The sequence below is a fragment of the Lonchura striata genome, chromosome 35 (genome assembly GCF_050655825.1).
Source record: "Lonchura striata isolate lonStrDom1 chromosome 35, ASM5065582v1, whole genome shotgun sequence".
Taxonomy (NCBI): domain Eukaryota; kingdom Metazoa; phylum Chordata; class Aves; order Passeriformes; family Estrildidae; genus Lonchura; species Lonchura striata.
This window is the reverse complement of record NC_140737.1, coordinates 10,974,189-10,994,487: the sequence shown is the minus strand read 5'-3', so window position 1 is coordinate 10,994,487 and position 20,299 is coordinate 10,974,189. Positions and strand designations below refer to the sequence as shown.

The following is a 20,299-nucleotide window of genomic DNA, read 5'->3' as shown; positions in this document are numbered from 1 at the left end:
CAGGTGCCCATGTGCAGCCACAGCAAATGTCCAACAGCAGCTCCATCAGCCACTTCCTCCTGCTGGCACTGGCAGACACGCGGCAGCTGCAGCTCCTGCACTTCTGCCTCTTCCTGGGCATCTCCCTGGCTGCCCTCCTGGGCAACGGCCTCATCATCAGCGCCGTAGCCTGCGGCCACCACCTGCACACGCCCATGTTCTTCTTCCTGCTCAACCTGGCCCTCAGCGACCTGGGCTCCATCTGCACCACTGTCCCCAAAGCCATGCACAATTCCCTCTGGGACACCAGGAACATCTCCTACACAGGATGTGCTGCTCAGCTCTTTTTCTTTCTCTTCTTCATCTCAGCAGAGTATTTCCTCCTGACCATCATGTGCTATGACCGCTACGTGTCCATCTGCAAACCCCTGCACTACGGGACCCTCCTGGGCAGCAGAGCTTGTGCCCACATGACAGCAGCTGCCTGGGCCAGTGCCTTTCTCTATTCACTGCTGCACACAGCCAATACATTTTCTCTGCCCCTGTGCCATGGTAATGCCCTGGGCCAGTTCTTCTGTGAAATCCCCCAGATCCTCAAGCTCTCCTGCTCCAAATCTCACATCAGGGAACTTGGGCTCATTGCTGTTAGTGCCTGTTTAGGACTTGTTTTTTTTGTGTTCATTGTTTTCTCCTATGTGCAGATCTTCAGGGCTGTGCTGAGGATCCCCTCTGAGCAAGGACAGCACAAAGCCTTTTCCACCTGCCTCCCTCACCTGGCTGTGGTCTCTCTGTTCTTCACTACTGGTATATTTTACTATCTCAAGCCTCCCTACGTGTCCTCCCCATCCCTGGATCTGGCCCTGTCAGTTCTGTACTCGGTGGTGCCTCCAGCCCTGAACCCCCTCATCTACAGCCTGAGGAACCAGGAGCTCAAGGCTGCAGTGTGGAGACTGATGACTGGGTGCTTTCAGTGACATTAAACTGCTGGTCAATTTATGCAAATCACTTGTAATAAAAGCCATCTTTGGTACTTCTTGTTGGTTTAGTTGTGGGGATTTTTTTCCTTTGTTTTTCTTTTTTCATATTTTCCACAATTAATGTAATTTTTTGAGCCATTTCTCATTTTCCTTTTCCCCACATTCCCTGTGCCAGACTGTGTCAATGAGGGGCTGCGACCTCAGTGGCTTTAAAGGAACTAAAGGATCTCCCAGAAGAGTTTTCTGCAGAGATGCCCTTTTGTTGCATTCTCTGGAGCTGCAGCAGCAATGTCTGTGTGCAGAGCTGGGGTAGATCAGTGCTGGCACAGCAGATCTGATCCTCCTGGCCACACCATTCCTGATCCAGGCCAGGAGCCATTGGCCTTCGTGGCCACCTGGGCACACTGCTGGCTCATGTCCAGCCTGCTGTCCATCAGTCCCTGCAGGTCCCTTTCTGCCTAGCTGCTGTCCAGCCCCTCTGTCCCCAGCCTGTAGCGCTGCAGGGGTTGTTATGGCCAAAGTGCAGAACCCGGCACTTGGACTTGTTAAACCTCACCCTGTTGGGTTTGGGCCCTGGATCCAGCCTGTCCAGGTCCCTGTGCAGAGCCCTCCTACCCTCCAGCAGATGAACATGCACATCCAGCTTGGTGTCATCTGCAAAGATGTCCTTGGTTCCAAGGGGCCCCTCAGTGTCACAATGTCCCTTTGGATACACCAGGCCCTACACTGTCACACTGGTCTCCTTGGTTCCATGGGGCCCCAAAATGTGACAATGGACTCCTTGTTTCTACGAGGCCACAGTGTCACAACGGCCTTCCAGATTCCCTGGGGCCCCAGAGTGTCACAGTGGCCCCTTGGTTACACAAGGTCCTGCAGTGTCACAATGTCCCCTTGGTTCCATGAGGCCCCGCAGTGTCAGAATGGCCCCTTGGTTCCCCTGGGCCCTGGACTCTCCCAATGCTCTCCTTGGTTTGGCAGTGTCACAGGGGTGAAACCCCTCGGTCACACGAGGCCCCTCAGTGTCACCATGGCCTCTGTGGTTCCACCAGGACCCAGTGTCACGGGGACTCCCTGGTTCCATTTGGCCCCAGAGCACCACAATGGAGCCCTGGTTCTATGGGACTGCACAGGGTCCTCTTAGTTCCACAAGGACCTGCAGGGTCCCAATGCCCCCAGAGTGTCCCAATCATCACAGAATGACAGAATCAAATAGGCTGGAAAAGACCTTTGGGATCATCAAGTCCAACCAATGCCCTAATACCGCCTTGTCACCCAGACCATGCCACTGAGTGCCACTGGAGAGGGACAGTGACTCTGCCACCTCCTCCTGGCCTGCCCATTCCAATGCCCATTCACCCCTTCTGTGAAGAACTTCTTCCTCTTGTCCAGCCTGAACCTCCCCTGGTGCAGCTGAAGGCTCTGTCTTCTTGTCCTGCCCTCCAGCAGATCCACACTCACACCCAGCTTGGTGTCACCTGCAAATTTTGGGATGGTGGGCTCGATCCCCTCCCCCAGATCATCGGTGAAGATGTTAAACAGGACTGGGCCCAACACAGATCCCTGGGGACAGCACCAGGGACTGGACACCAGCTGGGTGCAGCACCATCCCCACCCCTCTCTGGGCCCAGCCTCCAGCTAGCTCTTCCATCTCCCAGCCAGCTCTTCCATCTCCCAGCCAGGAGGGAACCTGCCCAAGCCGTGAGCTGCAGCTTTTCCAGGGAATGCTGTCACAGACAGTGTCCAAGGCTTTGCTGAAATCCAGATGGACCCATCCACAGCCTTTCCCACATCCACAGGTGGGTCACCTGGTTATAAAAGGAGATCAGGTTGCTCAGGCAGGACCTGTCCCTCTTAAATCCACACTGGCTGGCTCTGACCCCTCGGCCATCCTGTGGCTGCCCTGTGGTGGCTCTCAAGGTGATCTGTTCCATAACCTTGCCGTGCACCGAGGTCAGGCTGACAGGCCTGGAGCTCCCCAGATCCTCCTTCCAGCCCTTCTTGGGGATGGGCTCACACTGTCACCTCCAGTGCTCTGGGACCTCCCTGGTGAGCCAGGACTGATGGTAAATGGTGGGGAGCAGCTTGGGGAGCTCATCCACCAGCTCCCTCATCCCCCTAGGATGGATCCCATCTCATCCCATCCACCTGTGAGCATCTGAGTGGCTCAGCAGGTCAGCAGCTGCTTCCTCCTGGATTACAGGGGCCTGTTCTGCTCCCTGTGCCCATCTACCAGCTCAGGAGAACTCTTGTCTTGAGGACATCCTATCCTAATATTGAAAATTGAGACAAACAAGGTCTTAAGTAGCTCAGGCTTTTCCTTATCTTTAGTTCTTATATTCTCCACTGCATCCACTAAAGAATAGTGGAGGTTCTCTTTATCCTATGTTTTGCTATTAATTTACTTATAGAAACATTTTCTATTATTATTCACAGAAGTGGCCAGGTTAAGTTTTAATTGAGATTTCACCTCTCAACTTCTCTTTCTCCGTGATCTAACAAGGTCCTTAAACACTTCCTAAGTTGCCTGAATTTCGGTCCAAAGTTGATGCACCCTCTTCTTTCCCTTGACTTCCCACAAAAGCTCCATGGGCAGCCATGACAGTCATTTTCCTCATCAGCTCATCTTTTGCCACACCAGGACAGGCTGCTCCTTCCCCTTTAAGATTACTTTCTTGAAATGTGTCCATCCTCCCTGGATGTTTCCCTTAAAAAAAATCAGTACCTGATTTTGTACTCCCTAAATCTGCATCCTAAATAGGCCAAAATCTGCCCTTCCTCATTCCAGCATGGAAGTTTTGTTGCTGCCCCTCCTTCTGTCACAGATCATTGAAAACTTGATTATTTCATGGTCCCAGTGCCCCAGGCAGCCTCCGACCCCCACATCTGCCACCAGCCCTTCTCTGTTTGTGAGCAGCAGGAGACAGAGCTTTCCTTGGGAGTGGAGTGTTACCAAAAATTGGGTAAAACAGAAAACTCCTTAACACCAGTGCAGCATTAAGAAGCAGCATTCTTTATTCAGCCAGATGCACGGGGGATAGCTCCTCCCAAAGTCGAGCATGCTGAGTACAGGAAAGTTTCTGTTCATATTCTGTATTTTGCACACATATCCATTGATTGTCCCGGACTAAACACACATCTGATAATCATTTCCTCAGAATCATTAACATATTTCCCCTCCTATTTACCCATGTGTTCTTCTGTCCTGGGGGTCTCTCTGGTTATCCCTGATGGTCATGGACCCCAATATTCCCGTGGGCCTGGCTGAGCTGGCAGGACACTGAGGCTTGTGAACTTCCAGTTCCCCTTCTCCCACAATGGGCTTTGTGTGGTTTCCATAGGCCTGGGGTTTTGGAGAACAAGCTCCAGGTGTCAGCTCACCTGGTGGAGATAATTTATCATCTAGTCACATGAGGTCAGAGAGTGATCTATGACATCACATGGGTGATCTATGACAGAATGGTCCATGACATCATAGAGTGGCTTATGTGAGGCCATCAAGGGGTTATGACATCATAGGCCATCCTTGGGACAACTCAGAACAGGGATCTGAAATCCCAGAACAGACTATGGGGTCACAGGTTTGTCTGTGACGTCAGAGACCAGGTGTGTGACATTAGACATTGGGTTGTGACATCTCAGACCAGGCTGTGACTTCACAGAGGGGCTGTGTGACATCCCAGAGGGGCTGTGTGACATCCCAGGAGGGCTCTGTGAGGTCACTGGGTTGGTCACTCCACCCCAGCTCCCCCTCACAGTTTCTCCCAACAAGTCCAATGCTGTTCACGCCCAGCAGGGTCCCTGTCCCCCAGTGTCCGCCCGGTTCCCCTGGAGCCACAGCCTCCACCAAAGGATGTTCCACAGGATCCACCCCAGAGACTGACACGGGGAAAAGGGGCCAGGGCTGTGTGACCAGGACATCAAGGACGTGGATTATCCAGGTGCCTGTGGCCTGGGTTGTGTCACCCTGATTCTTAAGACTTCCTAAAGCCTTCTGAGTTTACATTCCTTTGGAGAACTTTCCCACACAATTTCTGTAAACAACGTATTGTTTACATTCTTTTATGGGGGTGGAGAACACTTGATGTACTGGTGGTTTGTCCAATGTCTTTGGAGAGGTGGCCCATTCACTCTCCAATCCAATGTCACCCTTGGGAAGGTATAAAAGACAGAGTCAGATAATAAACGTTCTTTTTTTACCTTGCAAGCAGCAGGTGGTCCGCGTTGTGCTTTCACATGTCCCACAGCGACATCTGGTGACCACCGACGTGTATTGCAGCTTAGGCTGAAAGCACGCGGGTGAGGTGTTTTTTTCTCTCTCTGTCCAGCGCTCTGCCTGTCGCTATTGTTGGTAATGGAGAGTTTTGAGAGCATCAGGGAGGAGTCAGTGGCTTTGAGCGTTTGGAGGGAGGTGTTGAAGTGGAAATGCGTTCTTTTTTATTGGGATGATTTTGAGAGGCTGTTTTTATGGGCAAGGGAACAGGGATTCTTTCCCAGTCTTGCCGAGGCTCTGTCCTGGGAGAATTGGGGTCCTGTGGGGGAACGCCTCATTGATGCCCTGCTTGATAATCGTTTTGAAGGCATTGGGCCGCTGATGATGTTGTGGAAGAGATTGGATGCCATCTGGCAGGGCTCCGACACTGGTGGCTCTCGTGATTCTCTGAGAAATTTTTCTACCTCTGATGTTGGGGAGGCCGAGTCCCTGGGGCGTGGCCCGGATTCCCCTTGTGCCCAGGAGAGTGAGTCGGAGGACGGCTTCTCCTCTGGGGAGCCCCGGGCTCCCAGCCCGCTGGCTCCGAGCGTCCGGTCGGTGGAGCGGGTCCGACCGCCCCGCCCTGCCCCGCGCCGCCGGCGTGGTGGGACGAAGGGGAAAGCACTTCCTCTTTGTGCCTTCCCGGCGCTCGGGGGCGAACGGGGGCTTGTGGACCAGCCCTCGCCTCGGGTTGCATCTGGCTCAGTGAAGGTGAATTGCCCAAATTGCGGGGTCACGTTCCCCTTGAAAGCGACCCAGGCGGATTCGCCCGGATTGGTTTCGGGTTCATCTTCCGAGGATGAGTCAGCTCCAATCCCTGAGCCTGCGCAGCCTGCTGGGCATGCGCAGGCAGTGGTCTCTGTTCCGTCGGGCTCCGCCCCAGCAGGCGGGCAGCCCGTCCGGTCCCGCCTGATGGGGGCGGTGCCCGCCGGGCGGTTGCGGGTTGCGGGTCCGAAACTCCTTGGGGGCGTGCCGGCCTCCGTTGTGTCGTCCCGCAGTGACATGTCTCCGCGCTCCGCGTCTCCCTCTACATCCCGCCTTTCCCCCCCCCCCCGGGGGACAGGAGTGCTGAGCTGGGGTTGCGGTCCGCGCCGCCGCCTGCGTCCGCCGCAGTGTCCTCTGCTGATGGTGCGTAGGGCACTGCTGGGACGCCGGCTGGGTCGGCTCCATCTTCCCCGCCTGCTGCGGGGGCTGGGACTGCTGACGTGGCTGGCGGGAGACTGGTGACTCCCCGTGGCCGTGGATCCTCCCCGTCGTCCTTGTGGACCCTCCCCCCTTGCCAGGTGACCGTGCACCCGAGAAACTACGGGCGGTTCTGGCAGGAGGTCCTCGATAAGGCTGAGGAGATGTGTGACCTTGGTCCCTCGCAGAGCCTGCCGGATCACGGGGAAGGCTCCTCTGGCTCTGCTGATGCTGCAGGGGGTGTGGTGTCCAGTGATGTCGCACTGCCTCGCAGCCCAGGAGCTTCCACTGTCCCAGAGTCCACGGGACATGAAACAGTGGACGATGCAGCCTTGCCAGGGGGTCTTCAGGCTTTCCCTGTGCTCAGGGGTGTTACTCACAACACTCATCAGCCCTTTTCGTTTAAGGTGTTGAAGGAAATCCGAGACACTGTGGCACAATATGGTCTTGGGTCTGATGAGGTTATGCACACGATCCGGCTACTTGTTACTGACCTGCTGATGCCTTTTGATATTCGCGCTGTGGCACAGGCTCTTTTTAACCCTGTGCAGTTTGACCTGTTTGAGGACAAATGGGTTAGTCTAGTGGCTAGTGCAGTGCGGAAGAATGCTACACGGGGGCAGCAGGATCCCAGGCGTGTTGTTAACGCTGACATGTTGATGGGCACAGGAAATTATGTTGATCCTCGGGGGCAGGCTGGATACGATCCTCTTGTGCTTGATCAGTGCCGGACGTTAGGCTTGGCAGCTATAATCCAGGCCCTAGAAATGGCTGCTCCAATGGAGCCCTTTCTGACTGTTGTTCAAAGGGCTGACGAGCCTTTCATAGACTTTGCAAAGAGGTTGACTGCCTCTGTAGAGCGGCAGGTGGTAGAACCTGAGCTGAGGCGAATGGTCCTTGCAAGATTTGCTAGGATCCATTGTAACGCAGAATGCAAAAGAGTCATACAGGCTCTTCCTGAAGGGGCTACCATTTCACAGATGGCAGCAGCCTGTGTAGACATAGGCCCGTCGGTTCGGAAGGTGGATTCTTGGGCTGCTGCCGCACAGCCAGTCTGGAAGCAGCCGCAGGGGGCTGCTCAGACAAGCACCAAACGAGGGAAGAAAACACAGAAGGGAAAATTTCCCTTGTATGTGTGTGGCCGGTGCGGAAGGCCAGGCCATCTATCAGATGTTTGCAAGGCGACTGTTCATGCAAGTGGCCAGTCAATCCCGAGCTCGGGAAACGGGAAGCAGAGCGCGAAAGGGGGGCGCGCTCAGACACAAGTTCCTCTCCAGACCCCGGAGCCCATGGAGGTCTGCTCAGCCAGCTCGTAGCCAGCACCTGCGGGTCAGCAGGTGTGGATGTCTGCACAGCAGCAACAGTTGTTTTAGACTCTTGCAAGGTGCACAAGGTTCCCCTGGACGCCTTTGGTCCTTTGGGTGAGGGCATGAGTGCCTTCCTTATGGGGAGGTCTAGTGCCACCCTTCAGGGCATCATTGTGCATCTGGGTCTTATAGATGCAGACTTCACAGGGCAGATCTGTGCAATGATCTCCATGCCCACCCCCCCCCGTTACAGTCCCAAAAGGGACACGGCTTGCTCAACTTGTGCCTTTTAAGTCTTCTGTTCACAGGACGGCTGACCAGTCATGAGGGGATGGCGTTTTTGGATCCACTGGACCGCCTCAAGTTCACTGGACCGCTGTCCTGACTAAAGACCGTCCCGAGATGCTGTGTACCCTGTCCATCCCTGGTGCGACGCCGTCAGAGATCCGCCTGCGCGGGCTCCTTGACAGCGGCGCTGATGTCACGGTTCTCTCCCTTGCCGCCTGGCCTCCAGATTGGCCCCTGGATCCAGCGGAGACATCTGTCGCGGGCCTGGGAGGAACAGCGCGATGTTATGTGAGCCAGCGGCCCGTGCTGGTCACAAACCCAGAGGGACAGACGGCTTGGATCAGGCCTCATGTTACTTCTTCTCCTGCTAACCTCTGGGGGAGGGATGTTTTGTCTGCATGGGGGGTGCGCATCGGGACGGGTTTTTGATGGGGGCCACTGCAGCGAAGGGCGAGGAGTGTCCTACGCCTCCTATATGGTGGCTGGTGGATACACCTGTTTGGGAAAACCAGTGGCCCCTCCCTCAAGATAAACTGACCGCCCTTCAAAATTTAGTGCAGGAACAGTTGGACCAGGGTCGTCTGGAGCCTTCCAGGAGCCCCTGGAACACCCCTGTTTTCTGCATCAAAAAGAAGTCTGGGAAATGGAGGTTGTTACAGGACCTCCGGAAGGTCAATGCTGTCATGGAAGGCATGGGAACATTACAGGCGGGCATGCCATTGCCTACCATGCTTCCTGCAGGCTGGCCGATCTTCATCGTGGATTTGAAGGATTGCTTCTTTACAATTCCTTTGCATCCCGATGACAGACCAAAATTTGCCTTCACAGTGCCAGCAGTTGACAATGATGAGCCCGCACAGCGATATCAATGGAGAGTTCTGCCACAGGGGATGCGCAATTCCCCAGTTATATGCCAATGGTATGTGGCTCGTGCCTTGTCTGGAGTTCGCAAGCAGTTCCCTGATGCACGTCTGTATCATTATATGGACGACATCCTGGTGGCTGCGTCCACTCAGGAGGAGCTGCTGAGGATTCAGCCTCGGTTGCTCGATGCTTTGCATGCTCATGGGTTGCAGGTGGCTCCAGAAAAGGTTCAGCAACAACCTCCTTGGAAGTATTTGGGGGTCAAAATTCTGGAACGGACAATCCAACACCAGGAGGTGCAATTTGTGCATTCGGTGAAGACACTGAATGATGTTCAAAAACTGATGGGTGTCATCACCTGGTTACGTCCATACTTGGGACTAACCAATGCACAACTCTCTCCTGTGTATGATCTGTTGAAAGGAGACCCTGATTTAAAATCACCTTGCACATTGACCCCTGAGGCACGTCAGGTGCTGGAGGAGGTTCAGCAGGCTGTTTCTGCCCGTCAGGTTTATTGATCTTTCCGTTGGTGTCACTGTGTTCGTTACCACTCCAGATTCGCATCCCACAGGTATCATTGGTCAATGGAGTGACAAATGGTCTGATCCCTTGCACATTTTGGAATGGGTTTTCCTGCCCCATCAGCCGCAGAAGACGGCAACGACATTGGCTGAGTTGATTGCTCGGTTGATAATCAAATGCCGGCAACGGTGTTTGCAATTGATGGGTGCGGATCCTGCAAAGATCGTACTCCCAATATCCCGGGAGGACTTTGACTGGAGCTTTGCACACTGTGTGTCCATGCAATGTGCTCTGGAAAATTTTTCAGGGCAAATCACTTATCATTTGCCCAGCCACAAGCTACTGCAGGTGGCGAAATCTACGCAGATCTCTTTGCGGCCCAAAAATAGTCAGGAACCCGTGCAAGGACCCACCGTCTTTACTGATGGTTCAGGGAAAACAGGAAAGGCCATTGTTACTTGGAAGGACGGATCTGAGTGGCAGGTTCTGAAAGCTCATCAGGAGGGGTCGGCCCAATTGGTTGAGTTGAGGGCTGCTGTTATGGCATTTGAGAGATTTTCCCAGGAACCTTTCAATTTGGTCACGGATTCTGCCTATGTGGCTGACATCGCACAGTGGTTGGGTCATTCAGTTTTGAAGGAGGTCAGTAACCCTGCCTTGTTTCATTTACTGAAGACCTTGTGGTGTGCTATTCAGGCCCGGGTTCATCCGTTTTACGTTCTGCATGTGAGAAGTCACACCAATTTACCAGGGTTTATGGCAGAAGGTAACGCGAGGGCTGACAGGTTGGCTAATCCAGCGTGGGTAGCACCTCAGCCTGATACACTCGCGCAGGCCAAGGCATCGCATGGGTTTTTCCATCAGAATGCACATACTCTGCAGAAGCAGTTTCAGCTGACACCGACAGAGGCTCGTGGCATTGTTGAGTCCTGTGACGACTGCCATGCACTTGCTCCACCTCTACCAGCAGGGGTAAACCCTAGAGGCCTTAGGGCCCTGGAGCTTTGGCAGACCGATGTCACCCAGATTGCTGAGTTTGGCCGGCTCAAGTATGTGCATGTCACGGTGGACACGTTCTCCTCTGCAATGTGGGCTTCCGCTCACACTGGAGAAAAGGCCCGCGATGTCATTGTCCGCTGGAGGCAGGCCTTTGCCGTTCTAGGCATACCTTCTGCTGTGAAAACCGACAATGGTCCTGCTTACGCATCGCAGCAGGTGCGGCAGTTCCTGCAGTTGTGGGGGGTGTCACACAAGTTTGGTATCGCCCACTCTCCAACTGGCCAAGCTATTGTAGAACGTGCTCATGGTACTCTGAAGCGGGTTCTTCAAAAACAAAAACGGGGAATGCAGGGTGAGACCCCACACAGTCGGTTGGAGAAAGCATTGTACACCATCAATCATCTTACGGTGCAGCAGAATTCAAATAACCCTGTCATTTTAAATCATCATCTCTCGTTGCAGGCTTCAGACGAGGCACATCAGCCTCGAGCAAAAGTTCAAGTGCGGAATTTAGTCACCAAACAATGGGAAGGTCCCTATGACCTTATCGCTTTGGGGCGCGGGTATGCTTGTGTATCCACAGATACTGGGGTGCGCTGGGTACCTTTGAAGTGTGTTCGTCCTGATCTGCAACCGCAGAGACAGAACCCAATCAACGGGCAACATGGAAACCGTGACCAAACTGAAAGGCATCCAATGGATGGATCGTCGAGTGATGACTCAGTTGAGGCGGGTGATCACTCTGATGATTCCTCCGTGAATGGACATTGAACCTTATTTATTTATCTATTTATTTATTTATTTTTCTTTCTTTTCTTTTAAACTAAAAAGGTTGATATGTCACCCTGATTCTTAAGACTTCCTAAAGCCTTCTGAGTTTACATTCCTTTGGAGAACTTTCCCACACAATTTCTGTAAACAACGTATTGTTTACATTCTTTTATGGGGGTGGAGAACACTTGATGTACTGGTGGTTTGTCCAATGTCTTTGGAGAGGTGGCCCATTCACTCTCCAATCCAATGTCACCCTTCGGAAGGTATAAAAGACAGAGTCAGATAATAAAAGTCCCTTTTTTACCTTGCAAGCAGCAGGTGGTCTGCGTTGTGCTTTCACGTGTCCCACAGCGACAAGACTGCAGAAAGCCTTTTATGTGTTCAACTTCTTGAAATGATCTTTGATGGACCCCAACCCCTGATTGTTTGACATTTTAATTGTAATTCACAATTGCAACAAAAGGAAAAATCCCTTGCCTTAGTGAAGGATCCAGGATCTGGTAAGATATTGGGGCTTTATCCTTAGGTCACCTGATGTCACCTGGTGTCACCACTGAGTCAGGAACAAGAGTCAGGCGACATAAAATCTAACTCTCTCCAGGAGACTAATATTAATTTTATTAGGAACCCATTTCTTTTTATACACTCCTCCAACACCGGTAGACCTGACTGGTCCTTTAATCAACACACCTCACATGATTGGCTAATTAAGGAAACACCCTTTAGTAAACATCTTATAAGAAAACAACTGTTCAAAACACCAGCTGCAAGATTGCTTTAATTCTTTCTCTCAACCTTCTCAAAACTCCCCAGAACAATTCCTAGGAAAGTTTACCTGGCTTTCTCTCTGACCAGGCTGGGGTAGAGGTTTTGCTTGCATGTCCACAGAGAATGGTTCCAAGTGGATTCCAGCAAACAATGTGAAGGCGTTTTGAGATTCTTTGACTGCATCAGTTACAGATTCACCTTGAACATCAACACTGGAAGAGAACCCTTGTGAACAGGACCTCGCCACCACATCAGCACCTGTTTAACCTCTAACAGACTTATGCCCTTGGGAAAATGGTTATGATTATCCAGTGGTATCAGGGCTTACAGGGCTAGATCAGCTTCTGGGGGATTGGAGACTTGGTGGATGGATAAGAAATTTAGTTAAAATAGGCTTATATGTATTAGGATTATATTATGTATTGTTATGCTTATTGTATTTTATATTGTGTGAAAAAATTAATAGACAAATCACTTAATAATGTATTTTTGTTTGAACAGATAGGGGGAGGTATGGGGAATAAAACAGAAAGTACAGTGGAACTGATAAAGAGGTCTGATATCTTCTTCTTCTGCCTGATTGAGCAGAAACCATGGCAGAGACAGACACAGAGAAAGTCTCCCTGGGCAAGAAGTGACCAAGAAACATATTGTGAGACATAGTGATAAAATAATGTTACCAGGTGATGTGATGTCATAAAGAAGTGTAACCAATGGGAAATTGTTACCAAAAACAGAGCCCTATATAAGCACCATACAAGTGAAACTCTATATAATAAACACCTGGTACACTCAATAAAATTGGCTTCTGATCCCAACTCAGATGCCCCCGACTCTCCATCATTGATAACCCCTGGTCTGGGTGATCCCTGTTGGGTGGGGGGAAGGTGTTGGAGAGATTTCTTTCCCTTCTCCTGCTGTGATTTGGATGGTAATAAATTCCCTCCCTGTGCCCGGGCTGGGACTGTTTTGCCAGCGCTGGTGCTCGGGGCGGGATCTCTCCCGATCCTTTTCCTACTCCCGCCTTCCCTCAGCCAATCAGAGACAGCGCGGCTGATGACTCACCAGTTGCTGGGCAGACCCACAGCGACCAGCGGTCCCTGCCGGACCCCGCCCCGCCACGGCCCAAATCCTCCCGAATCCTCCCCAAATCCTCCCGAATCCTCCCAAATCCTCCCGAATCCTCCCCGAATCCTCCCAAATCCTCCCGAATCCTCCCGAATCCTCCCAAATCCTCCCCAATCCTCCCCAATCCTCCCCAAATCCTCCCAAATCCTCCCAAATCCTCCCCAAATCCTCCCCCAATCCTCCCAAATCCTCCCCAATCCTCCCCAAATCCTCCCAAATCCTCCCTGCCCCATCACAGGGGGTCCTGTGCAAGGCCACGGGGAGCGGCTGCGGCCGCCGCTGGCTCAGGAGCTCTATGGGCAGGAAAGGGGGTGACACTGGGACTGGGGGTACTCGCAGGGCTTCCCTTAATGGTGCCTCCTTCGGTGTTGGGTCAAGCGAGAGCTTCTGGAGAATCTCTCCCCACACACAGGACACTCACCGGGCCTCTCCCCGGTGTGGATGTGCCTGTGGGTGACGAGGCTGGAGCTGTGCTTGAAGCCCTTCCAGCACTCAGAGCAGCAGAAGGGCCTCTCCTGTGTGTGAATCCACTTATGCACTGAAGCATGGACAGACAACTCCTCAACTAATTAAAGCTGGAAAGAAGGGTATTTTATTGCAGTGCTGGACACATGTGGAATCATTTCCAAGTACATGTGCAAGGAGTTGCAGACTCCTGCTTTCTATTTATACAGAAAAGGTTTTACATATCCAAGCTGTTTCTAAGGACACATAATACATAATCATTACCTGCCCGCTTCGTATTATAATCAGCTGAATATCCATTACGGCTGTGCAATCGTGTTTCCTTAACTGGGTCTTTGGGATTTTGAAATAAGGGAGTGGGTGTAAGGGAGGAAGAAAGCTGTCTTCCTCAAGGTAAACTCTTCACCCGTGGCCAGTTTGCAGGACTTTTTGATCTGCTGGTCATGGTAGCCTCTCCTAACTGCTGATTATTCTTAAGGCAAGATATTTCTATGGTCTCTGCTCCTTCACAATTCCTACATCTATCCCTGTCACTCCTAGCTTTACTTTTCTAATATATTTGCTACTCTTTAACTAAGGCATGTGATTTTTGCTAGCTAACTTGGCTTCTTAACTAATTTTAAAATCTTAACTAAAATATGTAATCTTCTACTATCTCAGTTATATTCCCAGCTGTCCCCTTGACTCATCCACAGTTTTCAATTATCCTAAATACTTTTCCAGCTGACCCCTTGGCTCATTATGACGAGATTGGAGCTTCTCAGAAACCACTTCCTACACTTGGGACACTCATAGGGCCTCTCCCTGGTGTGAATCTTGTGGTGCTGATGAACTTGGAGATCCACCCAAAGCCCTTCCCACACTCCCCACACTTGTAGGGCTGATTGATTCCCCATCTGGATCACCTGGTGCCAGATCAGGTCTGATCTCCGGAGCTCCAGCTGAAGCCCTTCCCACATTCCAAGCGCTTGTGGAGCTTCTGCCCACCATGAGTCATCTCCACCATCTCTGAGTGCCAAATGGATCTCTGGCTGCCTTCTAGGCACAGAGGGGCTCTTACCTCCTCACAACTCCCAGGGCTGGGTTTGCAGCCCCTCCTTGTGTGGGATCTCCAGGGCTTTTCCTCCCCATTGGGTTCCCATGCTGTGGAGCTGCTCAAAACAGCCTCAAAACAGAGGTTCTGAGCAGCAATTTGTCCTCCCAGGTTTCTGTCTGCAGCTCAGTGCCTGGGGTAAGGAAAGAAAAGAAGAGGAAGGAATGTGGAAGGAAGAAGGATAGAATGAGAAGAGGAAGGAGGGTGGACAAGGAGAGGATGGGATTTGCCTCCATGCCAGAGGGAAGGGGAAGGAGATCCCACCAATTCATCCCTGGCAGGACAGCGTTGGCAGCAGCGCTGTCCTGCAGCCAGGGGCAATGTTGGGCTGATAGGTGGAGCAGAGGAGAGGGGGAAAGGGGCAGTGACTTCCTCCTCACCTTCCTCAGTGTTCCATGCTATCTTCCTTTTCCTCACAGCCTCCACCAGCTCCACCTGCACAAAGGTTGGCATGGACAAATCCTGGCTTGGGGGAAAAACAAAGGGTGAGCACCTTGGTCCTGCTGCCCAAGTCCAGCTCGAGAAGTCACCACCCTGTTCACAGTTGGATGGGCCCAGATTCTGCTCATCTCCAGAGTCCCCCACTCCTCCAGGCTGCTGGGATTCCCCAGCTCCAGGATTGGCCATTGCTGCTCTCCCCACTCCGATGCCAATTGGAACCCCAAAACCAATGTCCCCCCCAAACTGTTACCACTGCCCCAGCCAGTACAGAGATCGCTACAGGAACCCTTCACAAGTCTCCAAAGGGGCATCTGCGTCTCACCTTTGGGGCAATGCAAGATCCAAATATCCCTTTGCCATCAAAAAAAACTCCCAGAAATCCCCCAATGGATTTGGGGTGAGCTCCCCCTCCCCACTTACCTGCAGGATCTGGGGGAGTCAATGCTGCCATGACCAGGGGAGCTGCAGACTCGGCAGAAGGGCAGGCAAACCATGTGGATCTGCTGCGGTTCCTCCTCTTCCTCCTCCTGTTCCTGTTCCTTCTTTTCCCTAACCTCCTCCTCATCTCTCTCTCCTCTTCCTATTGCTCCTCCTCCCTGACCACCCCAGATCCCCCTTTCCTACCCACCTCTCCCCCATGGCTGCAGCATCAGCGTTTGGGTAGAGGGAACCTCCCATGAGCCCCCCAGGTATGGGCAGGGGGCTTGGGGACCCACCCAGTGCAGATCCATTCCCCCCTCCCAGAGCCTCATGGAAATCACTCCAGGGATCAAGTGATGGGGACACTAAGGGATCCCCATGAAACCACCCATTTTTGATCCCATCCCCACCCTTCCCTCCCCACTCCCATTGTTCCCCCAACCCAAAGACCCCTCCCAACTCACTCTGAGGGTCCCATTCCTCTCCTGGTCAGAATCCTCTTTTCCCCTGCTCTCCCACCCCTTCCCCATTGTGCCTCCAGCTCTACCTCTCACCCCTGGGCTTGGATTTGGGGATCCAGGCCCCTCCTGTTCAGTTTGAGGATCACATCCCCCCTTTCCCTCAATTCAGGCAGCTCCTGGCATCTTTTTCCTGGGAGGAATCCCTGAGTTTTGGGACTTTTAGGATGTAGCTTAGGAAGAGAACAGCTCTGTTGGGCTTTCCCCTCCCTGTTGTGACCCCTCAGCTGTCCCCGACACCCTGGGGGTGTTGGGATTTCCCTCCTCGGGACAAGGACGTTCATCCCCTTCCAGGAGCCCAGTGCCCAGCTGGGGCTCCAGGTCAGGGGTCCTTGAGCAGCTGCCCCAGAACCTCCACCAGGTTCTCCCAGCGCAGCCGGAGCCGCTCGGCCTGGGCTCCCCAAAGGCCTCAGCAAGGTCCAAGTCCTGCCCAGGAACCCTCAACTCCCTCAAACCCAGCATCCCCCACATCCCCTGCAAGTTCCTCCCATGGCACCGGCCATGGCCATGTCCCCACTTGTCACTGGCCATGTCCCACCATGTCCTCACCCATGGCTGTCTCCCCACCATGTTTCCATCCCTGTCACTGTCCCCCATGTCTCCATCCATGCCTGTGTCTCCCCATGTCCCTAGGGATGGCCCTGTCCCCCTCCATGTCCATGCGTGCCCATGTCACTCTCCATGTCTAATGCTTTTTCTCTTTTTGAGCCTGGTCTTATAAGCTCTCAGAGATAAGCATTATACCCTTGATAGCTCAGCTACCTCAGGTGGCATAAAACAAGCAGGATGGCTCATGTGACAGTGTTGGGAATAAAAAGTTTTAATAAAAGGCAAAAATAAAAAAGCTTTTTACAGAGAAAAGCCAAGTCAGGGCAAAAGGTTCTTGCTCTTACTAAAACACTTCACAAAAGCAATTAACTTCTTTTGTTCTCTTCTTTTCTAGGGAATTGCTTAGGTGGGACTTTTTTGCTCCTGTCCAATTAGCTACCCTTAAGTTTGAGGTGAAGTCCCAGAGGTCCTATGAGGTGTCTTTCAACCAAATTGAGGAGAGAAACACCTGGCCTTTTGTCCTTTTTAAGGGAACAAAAGGTAACTTGTCTACTCTGTCAACAGAGGGCACATTCTTACACTTGTCCCACCATGTCTGTGTCCTACCATGACCACATCCACTAACTTAGTTCAATGTCTATTTTTACTTCAATATTGGATATTTTAAAGGGATAAAGAGAAATGAAAACAAAATCAAGGCCAAAAGAAAAAGACTTCCATGTCCATGCCGGCTGAGGATCCACGTGCTTGGGTGGAGGGAAGAACCTTTTTGGTGGAGTTTCTACCCCACTGTCTCCAAAATCTTGGTCTTTTCCCCAGTTTTTCCACTATCTGGCTGCAGAAGACACCCTTGGGCAGTAGGAAATCAAAATCGTGGAATCCCTGAAGTTGGAAAAGACCTTGTCCTGGGTCAGAGCAAATTTGGGAGAGAACCTCCAAAGGGATTCCTCTGGAAAGCAGATTCAATTGGCTCCTCCCCCAGCCAGTTTGGGAAAAATATCTCCTTGGAGAACAGTGGAAAAAACTGTTTTTTAAAGAATAAAACCTAAACAATATTAAACAATAAAACCTCTTGCTGCTCTAAAAGAGAGACAAACTCAGGAAGTCCCTCCGTGGGTTGTAGCTCAGCTCCCTCAGTCTCTTATCAGTCCCTCCGGTGCTGGAAATGCCACAGTCCAGGCCTGGCCCGCTGGGCCACAGGTGTGAGCTGCCGGTGCTCTTCTGGGTGTTCAGGCCAGAGCAGGTTTAAACAGGTCCAAAGAAAAGGGAAAAGCAGCCACAGTCCAGGGAACTTCTCTGCCACAGCTAGCTAAAACTAGTTAACAGCAAAGGAGAGATCTGTACCTCTGTCTGTCCATCTGCAGACAACCTGGCCCAGGAGCAGGAATGTGGAGGAGTGAGTGCAGTTTCTGAAAACAAACTCTGCCCTTCTCTCCCTCCTTTGCTCTCGGAACAAGTCTTAAAGGTGCAAAAATTATAATTCACTATAAACAGAACAGACAACTGGAGATACAAACATCATATAGTCAACCTAGGACATACCTCCAAGACCATTCAGTATTCCTTGAGGCCACCAGAAGATAGGATTGAATGCAAAAGATTTTATGGAGTTGGAAGTCATTAAATGTGCTCTCCCCAAGGAATTCTCATTGTTGGTCTGTGCCCCAATGGATGTTCCTGCCACTGGGTTTATCTAGGTGCCCGCAGGGAACGAGGAAGATGTGGAGCCTCCCAGTCAAGAGTCTTCCCAACACAGATAACCAGGCCCATAGATCACCAAGACTGCCCAATGAAGGTCACTGAGGATCATCCAACGTGGATCCTCCCATAGGGAATGGAGCTGGGAGGAGCATAAGAAGCTCTTCCCACCCTTGGGGAACTCACAGGGCTTCCCCCCTTAGTGGCGCCTCCTTTGGTGTTTGATCAAGGCTGATCTCTGTGAGAAGCTCTTCCCACACTTCCCACACTCGTAGGGCCTCTCCCCAGTGTGGATGCGCCGGTGCACGGTGAGATTGGAGTTGTGCTTGAAGCCCTTCCCACAGTCGGGGCAGCGGAACGGCCTCTCCTCGGTGTGACTCCGCTGATGTACGAGGAGACTGGAGCTGATCTGAAACCTCTTCCCACACTGGGAGCACTCGTAGGGCTTCTCCCCGCTGTGGATGTGCTGGTGCTTTCTCAGGTCTGAGTGCCACCCATAGCTCTTCCCACATTCCAAGCAGGTGTAGGGCCGTTCCCCAGTGTGGATCACCTGGTGCCGAATCAGGGCTGAGCTTTCTCTGAAACTCTTCCCACATTCCCCACACTTGTAGGGCTTTTCCCCAGTATGGATCTTTTTGTGTTCCGTAAGCTGGGAGTTGAGGCTGAAGCTCATCCCACACACCCCACACTCGTAGGGCTTTTCTCCAGTGTGGATCCTCTCGTGTCTCCTCAGGCCAGAGCTCTGCCTGAAGCTCTTCCCACATTCCCCACACTCATAGGGTTTTTCCCCAGTGTGGATCCTCTGGTGTTGCATCAGGTAGCCCTTCTGGCTGAAGCTCATCCCACATTTCCCACACTCAAAGGGCTTTTCCCCAGTGTGGATTACCGAGTGCTGCATCAGGCTGCTCCTCTGGCTGAAGCTCTTCCCACATTCCCCACACTCAAAGGGCTTTTCCCCAGTGTGCATCCTCTGGTGTTGGATCAGAATGGAGTTCTTGCTGAAGCTCCTCCCACACTCCCCACACTCAAAGGGCCTCTCCCCGGTGTGGAATCTCTGGTGAAGTCTCAGGCTGGAGCTCCAGCGGAAACGCTTCCCACATTCCTCCCACTCGTAGGGCCTCTCCCCAGTGTGGATCCTCTGGTGCTCGATCAGGTGGGAGCTCCGGCTGAAACCCTTCCCACATTCCAAGCACTTGTGGGGCTTCTCCCTGCCACGAGGTTTCTCCACCAGCTCTGAGCTCTGGCTGGATCTCTGCCCACCTTCCTGGCTCAGGGGGGCTCTTTCCTCCCTGCAGCTCCCTGGGCTGGGTTTGCTGCCACTCCTTGTGCGGGATCTCCAGGGCTTTTCCTCCTCCTCCATTTCCTCCATTTTCATTCCTCCCCGGGAATGAAAAATCCTGGTCTGGGGGAAAAAAAAAGAACAGAGCATCTTGGACTGGGAGTTCCTCCTGTCCCCACTTCATCTCACAAAGTCATTGGGCATCGTGTGTCTATAAGAACCTCCAAAACACCAAGGTTCAGCATAAAAATCCTCCAAACTTTTAAGACACAGATCAAAACCTCCCCAAACATCAAGATTCAGCAAAAAATTCCTCCAAAACATAAAGATTCAGCCCCTAAAAAAAAATAAAGCACCAACATTCAGCCCTGGGGCTGCAGCACAGAGGGGACACCCTGCTCCAGGGGGGAGGTCCCACAAATGGGGGACCCCATGGAAGGAACCACAGGAAAATGTCTTTACAAACAGATGCTCTGAAGCTGCTCAGAGATAGGGCCAGGCAACTTTTTTATGTAAGGAAGTGACAGGAGAAGACATCGGTTTCAGAAAATTTTATTAATTGATGACACAGACTGCTGCTCAGCCAAGGTCCTGCTCTATTCATGAACTTCCAGAAGAACAACAAAGACTTAACAGAGCCATTAATATCGTTTGCTATATGAAAGTGGGGTGCATATTAATGGTGTATGTAGTAGGTGGACTGGGATATCTGTAGCTCTCAAGTACTTCAGCCAATGAGGAAAGAGAGAGTGAGATGTGGCCAGGAGAATTAGGATGAAAAGGAGGGCTGTGTCCT

The 20,299-nt window shown here is 52.1% G+C and overlaps 2 protein-coding genes across 2 annotated transcripts in view; one reads left to right on the top strand and one right to left on the bottom strand.

Annotated features, from left to right (window-relative positions):
* The window catches only part of LOC146764383 (uncharacterized), a 33,301-nt gene extending 13,394 nt beyond the window's left edge, over window positions 1–19,907 (bottom strand). The window contains exons 1-3 of the mRNA XM_085565025.1: window positions 18,434–19,907; window positions 14,979–15,064; window positions 13,447–13,578 (exon numbers count right to left, since the gene is read on the bottom strand). Of these exons, the coding sequence (XP_085421151.1) occupies window positions 13,447–13,578; window positions 14,979–15,064; window positions 18,434–19,653 (1,438 nt within the window). The 5' untranslated portion in view covers window positions 19,654–19,907. The remainder of the gene's footprint in view (window positions 1–13,446; window positions 13,579–14,978; window positions 15,065–18,433) is intronic.
* Window positions 27–953, top strand: LOC146764384 (olfactory receptor 14A16-like). Its single transcript, XM_085565316.1, has one exon. It carries the CDS (start codon window positions 27–29, stop codon window positions 951–953), a length of 927 nt encoding a protein of 308 aa, XP_085421442.1.
* Window positions 19,908–20,299: the final 392 nt, after the last annotated feature.

Coding starts and splice junctions, on each gene's coding strand:
- LOC146764384 (XM_085565316.1), top strand. CDS start 27: ATGTCCAACAGCAGCTCCATCAGCCACTTCCTCCTGCTGGCACTGGCA.